Source organism: Salvelinus namaycush, chromosome 27, assembly GCF_016432855.1.
Source record: "Salvelinus namaycush isolate Seneca chromosome 27, SaNama_1.0, whole genome shotgun sequence".
Classification (NCBI taxonomy): domain Eukaryota; kingdom Metazoa; phylum Chordata; class Actinopteri; order Salmoniformes; family Salmonidae; genus Salvelinus; species Salvelinus namaycush.
In genome coordinates this window covers 10,676,296-10,690,361 of record NC_052333.1, presented here as the reverse complement: position 1 = coordinate 10,690,361, position 14,066 = coordinate 10,676,296, and the positions used below count along the sequence as shown (strand labels likewise).

At 46.0% G+C, this 14,066-nt stretch overlaps 1 protein-coding gene across 1 annotated transcript; it reads right to left on the bottom strand.

Moving 5' to 3' along the window:
• Nucleotides 1-4,142: 4,142 nt before the first annotated feature.
• Nucleotides 4,143-13,992, bottom strand: asb4 (ankyrin repeat and SOCS box containing 4). The gene is made up of 6 exons (XM_038965803.1): nt 13,169-13,992; nt 9,283-9,582; nt 8,881-9,123; nt 5,709-5,956; nt 4,657-4,770; nt 4,143-4,331 (listed from the first exon to the last, which is right to left on the bottom strand). Exons 1-6 carry the CDS (start codon nt 13,467-13,469, stop codon nt 4,143-4,145), a joined length of 1,395 nt encoding a protein of 464 aa, XP_038821731.1. The 5' UTR covers nt 13,470-13,992.
• Between the last annotated feature and the right edge of the window lie 74 nt (nt 13,993-14,066).

The following is a 14,066-nucleotide window of genomic DNA, read 5'->3' as shown; positions in this document are numbered from 1 at the left end:
CCATTCCTGGAGAGCTGCCAACCCAGTCAGCAGGTTGATGTTCATTGGGATGAGTCTTGTCCTGGAGGCAGAACTGAGTGATTTCCGCAAGACTGGCCAGCTGCAAAGTCTAAATTTCATGAAAACAAACATTTGCTTTTTGATCTTAAATTTAGGTTACGGTTAGGCATTAAGGTTAGCAGTGTGGTTAGGTTTGACATCAGATTGTATAACTTTGTGTCTGTGCCAGCTAGTGACCACTGTGTGGAGGTGCCTCCAGAACAAGATTCATGACGAAAAACACTAACCTGCACCCAGTCACCCCAGTGCTGCTTTTCTATTTTTTTTCAACGCCGCCTGTCTGACCAATGTACTTTAGAACGCATGCCGCCCACCACTGTTTAACCCGCTCCTCACAATTTCCAGTTCCTGTCTCTGACCCCTGAACACCTGCTCTATTTTAGGGCCTTATGGAGGCTTGTCTGACCCCTCCTCCACACAATACCCCCCCTCTTCTAAACTTACTCAGGCTGCCACAACACAGGGACCTGGGCGACAGCGATGACTGGCCTAACTGGGAGGGTTGAACTACGAGTGTTCGGAGGTGAACTACACTCTGTTTCATTGGGGTTTTAAACACGTCATGCAGTGTATATAGTCAGTTAAGTGGACTTTTAAAACTCTCCTGCCTGTTACATTATACAGTACACACACATCAATGATGGTTGCTTAAGGGGAGTGCAGAATACCACCCAGTCTCTAGCCCCTATGGTAGTGGAGAGGCTCTGGTGAAGGGCTCTGGTAGTGGAGAGGCTCTAGTGAAGGGCTATTGTTTGTTCTCTGTTTTCCCTGCAGGGCCTGATGATAATGAGTGGAAATATGGGCGGCATTACTGCCAGATGACACTGAGGAGGTGGGAAAGAAGGGGGCGTGTGTGAGCGAGCAGGGGGGTAGCTAGCTACCAGACACTCCCCCAAACTGTAACAAGACAGTTACAGTACAGTCCCCTGCTATTACTCCCTCAAAGACATCACGTGCTACAAGATATAAGTGCGTAACTAGAACATAGGCGACTGAATACTTGAGGTAGAAATTGCCCACAGAACCACAGATCTAGGATCAGATTATCCTACCCCAATCTTAACCATCAGAGAGATGAAGAAAAACTGACCTTTTATCAGGGGTCATGGACAGCATCTGGTAACACCAGTTGTCACAATTAACCAGCTGGAATTGTGGAGAATAGGATATTCTCAATACATTGGTTCATTATAAGTCAGGCAGGCAACCCCAGGAAACCCTGAAGAGCTGCAGGCACTTCATACATTCTGATTTAACTGACCTGGAAGACCAGGTGTGTTGAATTCAGGCAGTCACTGAACTGATCAATTAAATCAGTTGGTCAGGTGTGGTGCCTAGTTGGGACAAAATCCTGCAGTACCTGTGGTACTCCAGGAACAGGGTTGCCTACCCTGGTTCTTAGTGATATGCATAGAATGACACCAAATAATTTAGTAGGAACTCTGTTAGTCCTTCTTGAAGTCTACAAATGAATGGTAATTATGTTCCGGCCCCCCAACCATCCGCGCATGAAAAAAAACTGCCCACGGCTGAATCTAGTTGATGATCCCTGCATTACAGCATGATACGCGGGCTGGACTGTCACAAACACGTGCTAAGGCTACTGCTACACAACAAAGTCCTGGAAAACGGCACAGATAGAGATGTTAAAAAATAAAGAACATATGAATATAAAAGACAGTAGTCGTCTTAAGTAATTGACAGTCCATTCTCAATAACAACACTGCCCCTGTGTACTGTGTTGTTTAGGGCTCCTTTCACAATCATCACCAGACCATTGGAAGCCCCATTGACTACTGGCGCATTGAACATGTCACACTCTAGTGACCCTTCACATGTTAGACCAAAAGACACGTGTTACTGCAAGATCCCCCTACACACAAACTTACTAATAAAACTATTGACTCCTCCACATCCTTTATCCTTTCTAGTGTAACTTCCTAAACCACTCTGCTCTTTCGCTATAGAGCATTGATCTGTTCATATATAATACCTGCTTTATGAGACTACAGGACTATACAGATGGAGAGTTGCTGGCTGCTCCATTCATTCCCATTGTGTTTGTTCTCTCCTCATTATGTAAAGTACAGAACCCTGTTGCTCAGCCTCTGAGTGTACGGCTGCCAGTTCACCTCTCAGCGACGCGCTTCGGTATCTCCTCTCTAACAGAAGGATTAATAGCTTAGACGTCTTGCTCTATTCAGCCTAAGTCTCTGAAGTGCTCCCTCTATGCTTTCTGCTATTATCTATATTCCCACCATCGCAAATTATACCCAATGCTGATTGAAATAGACCCACCATTATAAAGGCATTTGGGTATGGAGCTTGAAGGTAAAGGTTACATTTAATACAATATACAGAGCCATCTAAGCCTTAAAAGGTGATAGGAGCTCAGTCATAAAGAGTTAACTACTTCATCTTAAGTACTCTGGAGAGGATCAACACAAAGGGGGAAGCTATTTAGAGGCCATACATCATTCTTGTGTGCTGTGTTGTCATTGAATAGATGCTTTATTGAACTTATAAGTCTCCAAGTGCATGCTGTAGGATACTGTACATCTGTGCAATGCTAACTATTTCAAGAATTCATACATTTCCCCCCAGCTGGTCTACTGCCTATCTTTGGGCAGATGTAAACACAGAGATTGCAGTTGCCTAAAAATGATTCAAAATAACACAACCTTAGATAACGCAGTCATTATCAGAGTATTCCAAAAACATTTGTCTTAGATCTAAAGATAGCGAGTCCCTGTGATGATGTCTGTGCAACACACTGTCAGCACTATCAAGTGAATGGAAACACACTGAGAAATGTCTTGAGTGAACTGCCAAGTATTTGTCCTTTTGAAAGGAGCGCCTGAGAGCAGGGTGCGCTGGTTGCTGGGTGAAATCCACTCTGCAGTGGTGAGTCATGAGGTTACCCACACAGAGAGAGGGAGGGAGAAGGGGGGAAGTGATAAAGAAAGAGAAGGAGGAAGGGAGAGGGAGAAGAGAGAAGGAGAAAATATAAAAAGGGAGAGGGAAGGGGAGAAGAGAGAAGGGAGGGAAGGAGAAAAATATAAAAAGGGAGAGGGGAGAGAGAGAGAGGGAGGGAGAGAGTCAGACAGCCTGAAGTCAGTCAGTGCTGCAGTGGATCCTTGGTGTCACACTAACAAGTGACATCATAGACCAGGACATCCAGTATTAATGTCTGAAAGAAACTTCAGCTGTCAGACTGATACATCCATCCATCTGTCAAACAGACATCCATTAATCCACCACGTCGGGCTAAAGAAGACCAATGTCCTCATATGTCATTATCACAATAGACTGGAGTCTACAGTAAGATCAGGATATCCAGTCAGTGTGTTTGACCCAGTGTCAGCCTCGACTGCTAGGCAGTGCTATCATCATCTATTTTGGTTCCACTTTCAGCAACAGCAGCTACAGCATCTCTTAGTACCGTTTAAAAAAAAATATATTTCCTGTTTTAATGACTGGACCTAAGTGATAGTGTTAGGAAAGCACCTGGCCAGACTTCATTTATCACTACACTCTATGTCTAGGGGTCCTAGGCTTGGCTAAATGATCTGTAATCTGTCTAAATGTCTGCATTAACATGAGAAGAAAGACTAAGCGGGCCAGGTGTTGAATACATGTGCCCGAGGAGACAGCAAACTTACCAAGTTCAGGTCGATCTCTGTCTCAACTCTATACTTGTGGTTGGCATTCGTTCAAGTAGTGATATACAAAATAATATACAAAAGGCCCACAACAAGTTTTTACACAAACGCTGGCTGGCCAACCTCCCTCTTTGCAATCACCTGCAGTCACTTATTGCCCCCACCTGTGAGCAATCCACTGTTTATCGAGGCTTCCTGGGAGAGCTTAGCACCTGACCCGGTTGCTGCTGCCACCTAGGGATAGAATGTGGAAGTGGCAGTGTGCTGTATACCTGTGCACCTAGCTAAGCACTAACTAACCTAAACTACCCTCCATCTATACTACTACCAATAGCATCAGATACTGTCTCTCTTGTATCACTCAGGGCAGCTGTTCTCTAAAGATAGATCATTCAGTCAAACACCTGGTCAGTAAGTCCATCAATAGAAGGTCCCCTCAGGTTCCAGTAGCAGGTATCTCTGGATGGGGGGAGGTAGGGGGAGGGTCCCTACCCCAGTGTGACAGCGGTTCTCCATAGCCCTCCTGACAGCACACCGGGCCAGGTGCATCAGACAACGAGGAGTGTTGGAGCACACAGCAAACATGGACTCATAGAATTCCTCATGTTGCTGGAGAAACAAAACAGAAACCTATTGTAGCGACCTTAACCCAACACACAGCAACCTTAACCCAACACCTTGTCAAAAGGTTCGGATCTCTGGGCGTAACGACTAACATGTTGGGTTGACAGTCACTGAACCCGGGTTCAAATTCACTATAATATGGAGGATACGCATAAATTAATGTCAGTGCATAATCCCTTTGGGGTGATTATATCATATTAACTGTGTCTCAGACTGGTCCTGATTAGTGTGCAACTAAGTCAGCAACATTTCAATTTGTTTAACTTTATAATACTGCAAAGTCCAACAATGCGTTATTTTTGTGGGTTACCTTGTAGGAGGCTTCAGAAATGGATGATCTCCACTTGTTGGTGGGTTTGATCCGCTCATATGAGTTCATCATGACTTCCACTGCATTGGGACACTCATGGCAGGCCTGCAACACCTACAGAGTTAGACAAATGTGTTGTTCCACCAAATTAGTACCTTTTGCATTTACTTTGACATTTTAAGTAGAAATTGTGCACCAATATTGAATTTTAAAAGCCTGTTATATGAAATGACATGGCCTTTAATATAGACCACATAGAACATTCTATAAATCAGATTTTTAATATTAATAAAGATTTGCTAAAATGGCAAATTTGTTACATGTCCCTCTGAGACTTCTAGGAAGATTTGAATCCACTTAACCCCAATATTGTACAACAAGTTTTCACCATCATTGCCCTAGTTATTTCCAAAGATTATTATTTATTCCATGTGATTAGTGATTCATCTAATCACATAAAATGTCTGTCCCTCATTTTATGGAGAAACTTATTTTTTTAAATTAGTTTTCCAAAAGAAACATTGAATATCTAATAGTCAAATCCTAGTGTAAAAGCAGGTGAGCTGATTCTACTCTTTTTGGACATTTTCTGTTGTTTTGTGGTGGAACACTGAGCAGGTCGAGCACAACATGTCAACCCTGTTACCCATAGACAGGCTAGAAATGTTTTAACAAAAAAATGTATGTGTGAATCTTGCAGTGTCCAACACTGGGACACAATTTACAATCAAAGCATGTGTGTTTAGTGAGTCCACCAAATCAGAGGCAGTAGAGATGGCCAGGGAGGTTCTCTTGATAACTGTGTGAATTTTTGTTTTTTCCTGTCAAAGTGTAACGAGTACTTTTGGGTGTCAAGGCAAATGTATGGAGTAAAAAGTACATTATTTTCTTCAGGAATGTAGTGAAGTAAAAGTTGTCAAAAATATATATTGTAAAGTACAGATACCCCCAAAAAACGACTTAAGTAGTCCTTTAAAGTATTTTTACTTAAGTACTTTACACCATTGAACTTCGGCAGGTATCTCCGCTGACCACCAAAGTGTTTCCCCTACCTTGTGGAACTGCGGCGGGTAGACCCGTGGAGCTCCAAAGTTGAGCAGCAGCTGGTAACAGAGCTCAGGGATGGCCATGGGCCTGACGGAGGTGACCTTCAGGACGTACTGGATGGGTTCACAGCCGTTGATGTCCATGGTCGTAGTGTCCGCCCCCGCCTCCAGCAGCATCTGCATCAGCACGTGGTCACAGTTCCAGGAGGCCTTGTGCAGGGCTGTCTTATAGTCGTCTTCATACAGGTTAGGGTCTGGAACCAACAAAGGGTTAGGGTCTGGAACCAACAAAGGGTTAGGGTCTGGAACCAACAAAGGGTTAGGGTCTGGAACCAACAAAGGGTTAGGGCCTGGAACCAACAAAGGGTTAGGGCCTGGAACCAACAAAGGGTTAGGGTCTGGAACCAACAAAGGGTTAGGGTCTGGAACCAACAAAGGGTTAACAGTAATGTAGTTTGCCTCCATTTATTCTACTAGTAATTAGCATACACAATTACCTAGACAAATGCCTAGAAGATATGGTGTGAGGCAAAGTAATTTTGCATCCTGACGATGATAATGCATCTGACGAGGTGAACCATGATGTAAATCCAAGCCTTATAAGGTGCCGTATCAAGCGTCTCAGAGTGAAGTGCTGATTTAGGATCAGTTTTGCTGTTAACCCATAAGAGTCTAAGCCCTGTCTAAGCCGTGGGAGGGGGTAGGGTTATATTAAGCTATATGGAAATGTTTTAAGAAAGTCATACCAAGGATCCTTTAGCTATTTGATTTAGAATTTTAAGACGCCTTCAGGAATAAAAAAAATTACATATAAAAAATATTTTATTAAGAAATATTTTTGGCATTACTGCTATTAGCCCATACAAACGCATTGACTAACAGATTCACTACATGGAACAACAGATAGTCCCCCCAAAAATCTGAAGGAAGTTTGTTCTGAAGTATCTGTCCTATGCCTTATTTTTGGCACTCCATATATACTTCCATACGTTTTTTAAGACGAGTCTTGTGAGGCCTGTGGGCAACCGACATGTACGTGTTCGTGAGAGTCTCACCTTTCCACAGAGGGGTGTGTAGCCAAAACTGTCCGAACGCTACAGACAGAAGTTGGCAGATCGGCTGTGAGAAGACGGGATGTCTCATAGTCTGACAAACACTGCTCTAGCTCTGTCACCTTTCACCATAGATGCAGAAGGCCGACATATATGAATACAGTGGATTGAGATGCATCCAATGCAAAAAACAGATATCTCTAGCTTAAACGGACACTTAAAAAAAAAAAAAAAATGTTTACCCCTTTTTCATGGTATCCAATTGTTAGTAGTTACTGTCTTGTCTCATCGCTACAACTCCCATACGGGCTCGGGAGAGACGAAGGTCAAGAGCCATGCGTCCTCCAAAACACAACCCAACCAAGCCGCACTGCTTCTTAACACAGCACGCATCCAACCCGGAAGCCAGCCGCACCAATGTGTCGGAGGAAACACCGTACACCTAGCGACCTGGTCAGCACGCACTGCACCCGGCCCGCCACAGGAGTCACTAGTGCGCGATGAGACAAGGATATCCCTACCGGCCAAACCCTCCCTAACCCGGACGATGCTAGGCCAATTGTGCGTCGCCCCATGGACTTCCCGGTCGCGGCCGGCTGCGACAGAGCCTGGGCTCAAACCCAGAGTCTCTGGTGGCACAGCTAGGACTGCGATGCAGTGCCTTAGACCACTGTGCCACCCGGGAGGCCCTAAACAGACACTTAAAAAAAATATTCTTATTAAATTTCCGTGGGGGCGCGGACATCGACTCTAAGGGGTTTTAAGATTACAATCAATAAGACAACATGGACAGGGGGGACCTGATCCTAGATCAGCACTCCTATTTTGAGATGCTTGATACATACAGTACGGCCCCAGACCTCATCTGTATTCATCTGGCCCCTCTTTAGACACTGTGTTAACCAACCTCCAGACGAGCTTCAATGCCATACAACTCTCCTTCCGTGGCCTCCAACTGCTCTTAAATGCAGTAAAACTAAATGCATGCTCTTCAACCGATCGCTGCCCACACCTGCCCACCTGTCCAGCATCACTACTCTGGACGGTTCTGACGTAGAATATGTGAACAATTACAAATACCTAGGTGTCTGGTTAGACTGTAAACTCTCCTTCCAGACTCACATTAAGCATCTCCAATCCAAAATGAAATCTAGAATCGGCTTCCTATTTCGCAACAAAACATCCTTCACTCGTGCTGCCAAACATACCCTCGTAAAACTGACTATCCTACCGATCCTTGACTTCGGCGATGTCATTTACAAAATAGCCTCCAACACTCTACTCAGCAAATTGGATTTAGTCTATCACAGTGCCATCCGTTTTTGTCACCAAAGCCCCATATACTACCCACCACTGCGACCTGTATGCTCTCGTTGGCTGGCCCTCGCTTCATATTCGTTGCAAAACCCACTGGCTCGAGGTCATCTATAAGTCTTTGCTAGGTAAAGCCCCATCTTATCTCAGCTCACTGGTCACCATAGTAGCACCCACCCGTAGCACGCGCTCCAGCGGGTATATTTCACTGGTCACCCCCAAAGCCTATTCCTACTTTGGCCGCCTTTCCTTCCAGTTCTCTGCTGCCAACGACTGGAACAAATTGCAAAAATCAATGAAGCTGGAGACTCATATCTCCCTCACTAGCTTTAAGCACCATCTGTCAGAGCAGCTCACAGATCATTGCACCTGTATATAGCCCATCTGTAAATAGCCCATCCAACTACCTCATCCCCATATTGTTATTTTTTTGTTTGTTGCTCCATTGCACCCCAGTATCTCTACTTGCACATTCATCTTCTGCACATCTATCACTCCAGTAAAATCAATTGTAATTACTTCGCCACTACGGCCTATTTATTGCCTTACCTCCCTAATCTTACCTCATTTGCAGACACTTTATATAGATTTTTTCTATTGTGTTATTGACTGTACGTTTGTTTGTTCCATGTGTAACTCTGTGTTGTTTTTTGTGTTGCGCTGCTTTGCTTTATCTTGGCCAGGTCGCAGTTGTAAATGAGAACTTGTTCTCAACTGGCCTACCTGGTTAAATAAAGGTGAAATAAAAATTAATTAAAATAAAATAAAAATCTGTTAGGAGTGACCCAGAACACCAATCCGTTTTACCTCACCTGCGCCGTGGTCCAGCAGAATGCGGCAGACCAGGTGGTGGTCCTCGCTGTAGGTCTGTTCACGGATGTCCAGGGCCCAGAAGGCTGCAGTGATCAGGGGCGTCTCCTGGAGGGAGTTGACCGCGTCCACCTGGGCCCCGTGGGAGATGTAGAGAGCCACCAACTCAGGGATTCCCAGGCGGGCTGCTGTGTGTAAAGGTGTGTCCTTGTCTTTGCTCTGACTGGGCTTGTTCACATTGCCCCCTGGAGGTAGGGAGGGAAAGAGGCAGGGAGATAGAAAATGCAAAAGTACAGTAGGCCTACTTAATAATATGATTTTGCATATCCAAAGACATGGCAACCTCAAAATAACATGATTTTACCTGCACTGAACACTTTTATTTAATCTCCATAGATTCTCACCATTAAGGATGAGTTGCTTGGCACAGTCCACGGACTCTTTAGTTATACAGTAGTGTAGTGGTGTGTGTCCACTCAGAGACAGGCTGTTGACCCTCGCCCCGTGGCCCAATAACAGGGCCACACAGTCGCCGTGGGCGACCGTACAGGCCACGTGAAGCGGGGTCTTCCCATTGGGCTTCCTGTTAACCGCCGCCCCCTTCTGCAGCAGCACCAGAGCTGTCTCCAGGTAGTTGTACATTACACAGACGTGGAGGGCCATCGCCCAAGAACACTCTAGCTTGTAGTCTGGCAACCAGAAACCTAGAGTAGTGAAAAAAACATTACAAATAATAACTTTTAACCATCATTATTGAGCCTCAATCTCCCCTCTCTCTCCCAATGGCATCCTGAGAGTAGGGAGCTACGGTCACCCGACAACCTACCAGCTCGATCCCATCCCCTCCTCCCTTCTCCAGAGCATCTCTGGAGACCTTCTCCTCACTTCCCTCATCAATTCATTCCAGACCACTGGCTGCATCCCCTCTGACTTCAAAATGTACCAAGTCGCTCCACTCCTCAAGAAACCAACACTCGACCCCTCTGTGTTACGGTGGATCTCCACACTGCCAAAGCTGACTCTCTCTCCTTTGTTCTCATCCTCCTAGATCTATAGGCTGCCTTCGAAACCGTGAACCATCAGATCCTCCTCTCCACCCTCTCAGGGCAGGTCGTCTTAGGCTCTGCACACTCTTGGATTCCATCCTACCTGCCAGGCCGCTCCTACCAGGTGACGTGGAGAGGATCTGTGTCTGCACCACGTACTCTCACTACTGGTGTCCCTCAGGGCTCGGTTCTAGGCTCTCTCCTCTTCTCTCTATATGGTCTCTTCTATCATTGCTATGCAGATGACACTTAACTACTTTTCTCCTTCCCCCTTCTGATACCCAGGTGGCAACACACATTTTTGCGTCCCTGGCAGATATCTCAGCTTGGATGTCAGGCCACCACCTCAAGCTTAACCTCGACAAGACGGAGCTGCTCTTCTTCCCGGGGAAGGCCTGTCGCTACAAGACCTCTCCATCACAATTTACAACTCCACAGTGTCCCCCTCCCAGAGTGCAAATAACCTTGACTTGACCCTGGACAACACCATGTCGTTCTCTGCAAACATCAAAGCAGTGACTCGCTCCTGCAGGTTCATGCTGTACAACATCCGTAGAGTATGACCCTACCTCACACAAGAATTGTCTCAGGTCCTAATCCAGGCACTTGTCATCTCCCGTCTGGACTACTGCAACTTGCTGTTTGCTTGGCTCCCCGCTTGTGCCATCAAACCCCTGCAACTTATCCAGAATGCCGCAGCCCAGCCGGTGTTCACCCTTTCCAAGTTTCAGTTGAAGCTCACATCCACTACAAGACCATGGTACTTGCCTACAGAGCAGCAAGAGGAATTGCCCCTCCCTACCTTCAGGCTTGCTCAAACCCCTACACCCCAACCAGAGTACTCCGGTCTGCCACCTCTTGGTCCTCCCACCCCTACGGGAGGGAAACTCCCACTCAGCCCAGTCCAAGTTCTTCTCTGTCCTGGCAACCAATGGTGGAACCAGCTTCCCCCTGAACCTAGGACAGCAGAGTCCCTACCCATCTACCGAAAACATCTGAAACACTAAATAGTATCTTAAATAATCCCACAGTACCCTCGCACCCCCCAAAATAGATTGCCTTTCGTGAACTAACACTCGTATGTGACTTCCTACTTTATTGAGAAAAATATACTAACTATGACTGAGATATGTGGTTGTCCCACCTTGCTACACTATATATACAAACGTATGTGGACACCCCTTCAAATTAGTTGCTGACAGGTGTATAAAATTGAGCACACAGCCATGCAATTTCCATAGACAAACATTGGCAGTAGAATGGCCTTACTGAAGAGCTCAGGGACTTTCAATATGGCACCGTCATAGGATGCCACCTTTCCAACAAGTCAGTTGGCCAAATTTCTGCCCTGCTAGAGCTGCCCCGGTCAACTGTAAGTGCTGTTATTGTGAACTGGAAACGTCTAGGAGCAACAACGGCTCAGCCGTGAAGTGGTAGGCCACACAAGCTCGCAGAACAGGACCGCCGAGGGCTGAAGCGTGTTGCGAGTTAAAATCATCTGTCCTCGGTTGCAACACTCACTACCGATTTCCAAACTGCCTCTGGAAGCAACATCAGCACAATAACTGTTCGTCGGGAGCTTCATGAAATGGGTTTCCATGGCCAAGCAGCCATGAGCAATGCCAAGTGTCAGCTGGAGTGGTGTAAAGCTCGCCGCCATTGGACTCTGGAGCAGTGGAAATGCATTCTCTGGAGTGATGAATCGTGCTTCACCATCTGGCAGTCCGTCAGATGAATCTGGGTTAGGCGGATGCCAGGAGAACACTACCTGCCCCAGTACATAGTGCCAACTGTAAAGTTTGGTGGAGGATGAATAATGGTCTGGGGCTGTTTTTCATGGTTCGGGCCAGGCCCCTTAGTTCCAGTGAGGGGAAATCTTAACATTGTGTCATACAATGACATTCGAGACGATTCTGTGCTTCCAACTTTGTGGCAACAGTTTGGGGAAGGCCCTTTCCCGTTTCAGCATGACAATGCCCCCGTGCACAAAGCGAGGTCCATACGGAAATGGTTTGTCAAGATCGATGTGGAAGAACTTGACTGGCCTGCACAGAGCCCTGACCTCAACCCCAGCGAACACATTTGGGATGAATTGGAACGCAGACTGCGAGCCAGGCCTAATCGACCAACATCAGTGCCGGACCTCACTAATGCCCTTGTGGCTGAATGGAAGCAAGTCCCCGCAGCAATGTTCCAACATCTAGTGGAAAGCCTTCCCAGAAGAGTGGAGGCTGTATAGCAGCAAAGGGGGAACCAACTCCATATTAATGCCTATGATTTTGGAATGAGATGTTCGACGAGCAGGTGTCTACATACTTTTGGTCATGTAGTAAATCTTAAGGTGAATGCACTAACTGTAAGTCACTCTGGATAAGAGCGTTACCTAAATTACTAAAATGAAAATGTTCCACCAAGAGTGTCTGAATGCCTTTTGCACATTCGGTTACCTTGCCTAATAGCAGGGGTAATTGCTGTATTTTAACTAGGCAAGTCAGTTAAGAACAAATTGTTATTTACAATGACGGCCTACACTGGCCAATTGTGCGCTGCCCTATGGGACTCCCAGTCACGGCCAGTTGTGATACAGCCTGGATTCAAACCAGGGTGTCTGTAGTGACACCTCTACCACTGAGATGCAGTGCCTTAGACCGCTGTGCCACTCGGGAGCCTTTCCCTAGCGTTATTATATAAGGTGGCACAAAGAACAGGAGTGAATATAATGGTATGCATGAGGAGAATAATAACAAGAAAGTCAATCATCTTGTGCCCTTTCCAGCTCTAGAAACTCTCCCTGGACATCACTCTACTCAGGGTACTCTAAGTGGGCCTGATGGAGGTCTAGCGCCATCCAGTGGGGGGTGTCCTACACTACTCCTCAACACCTGTATTATAAGCACCGTTGACAGTTAAATAACCCACCACACCCTATCTAAACTAATGCAAAGAACAAGGCAGCCTATCGACAAATCTGCTTTCAATGCCCTGAGTATATGTATTGTCAGACATACAATACCAGTAAAGTATCATCTAATGCAGGCGTGCATAGAGTTAAACCAATGCAAACTGATATCCTTGTTGCACCACACATGGAGGCCTACATTAGTCAGTCAACAGTGTCAGCAGTATTCACCTTTACCATGCGTGAATGAAATCACAACCATGCCTTTACCTTAGTTCCTGCATACTCCTACAATGCACAACCCTAGTCTGGAATCCAAACTCACTAGCACAACTCCAACCCTACCTTGCTTGTATGAGGCCAGGACCATGCGTTTGTCCTCCACCTCCAGCACAGTGTCGATGTCAAGGTTGGTGGTGTACAGTATCTCCAGGACCTCCGTTACGTTGTTGGTCTGTAGGGCCTCCAGGAAACGGGCCTTGATCTGCCTAGCAGTCTGTTGTCTGGGGGTCAGCAGCTCCTCCATGGCCCACTGTCCCTTCTCTTCTTCTGGTGTTACTACTGCTCTCACCAAGGCATGGAGGCACCTTCTGATGATGTCATAAATGGTGGATAGTATTATGCTTACACGGACACACATAGACATCCCCTCCCTCTCTGAGGGTCTCCTCCTGAAGAGACAGTGTCCCCCACAACACACCACACCAGGATTCTAGAAAGAGACAGGAAGGGAGGAAGTGAAAGAGAGAAGAGAGGGAAGGACGGAAAGAGAGCGGGGTATGAAATCCAATCCCTCTAGAGTCATGTTATTAGGCAGGTTATAAATAGATAGGGAGTTGGGTTCAGTCCCAAAATTGCACCCACAGTGTAGTCTAGAAAACCAGGCCCTAGGCAACAGCTACATGTCTAGTGAGACTACCCATAAGGCTATGGTCAAAAGTAGTGCACTATAAAGGGAAATATGGTGTCATTTGGGACGCAGATGCCTGGGACTCAGTTCAGTTGTAATGGATGCACACAATCCATTCCATATCCTTCTATGACATCTGAGTATGTAATGACACGGTGTGTTGGGTGCTATGTGTCTGCGCTGGCTGTGTGGTTTAGATACATTACATAGAGCAACATTTAACCACATAAATGCAACTGGAAACAGGGGATGCAGTATTGCAAACAAATACTCACTCATAACTCATACCACAAGGATACTAAGAAAGAAAAACAGAAATACAAGGCGTGTTTG

Excerpts from the sequence above, each read along its gene's own strand:
- asb4 (XM_038965803.1), bottom strand. The coding sequence starts at position 13,469 with ATGTCTATGTGTGTCCGTGTAAGCATAATACTATCCACCATTTATGAC. Across the intron at positions 9,583-13,168 it reads CCTGGCCTCATACAAGCAAG|GTTTCTGGTTGCCAGACTAC; the intron begins GTAGGGTTGGAG and ends TCACTACTCTAG. Across the intron at positions 4,771-5,708 it reads ACCCGCCGCAGTTCCACAAG|GTGTTGCAGGCCTGCCATGA; the intron begins GTAGGGGAAACA and ends CTAACTCTGTAG.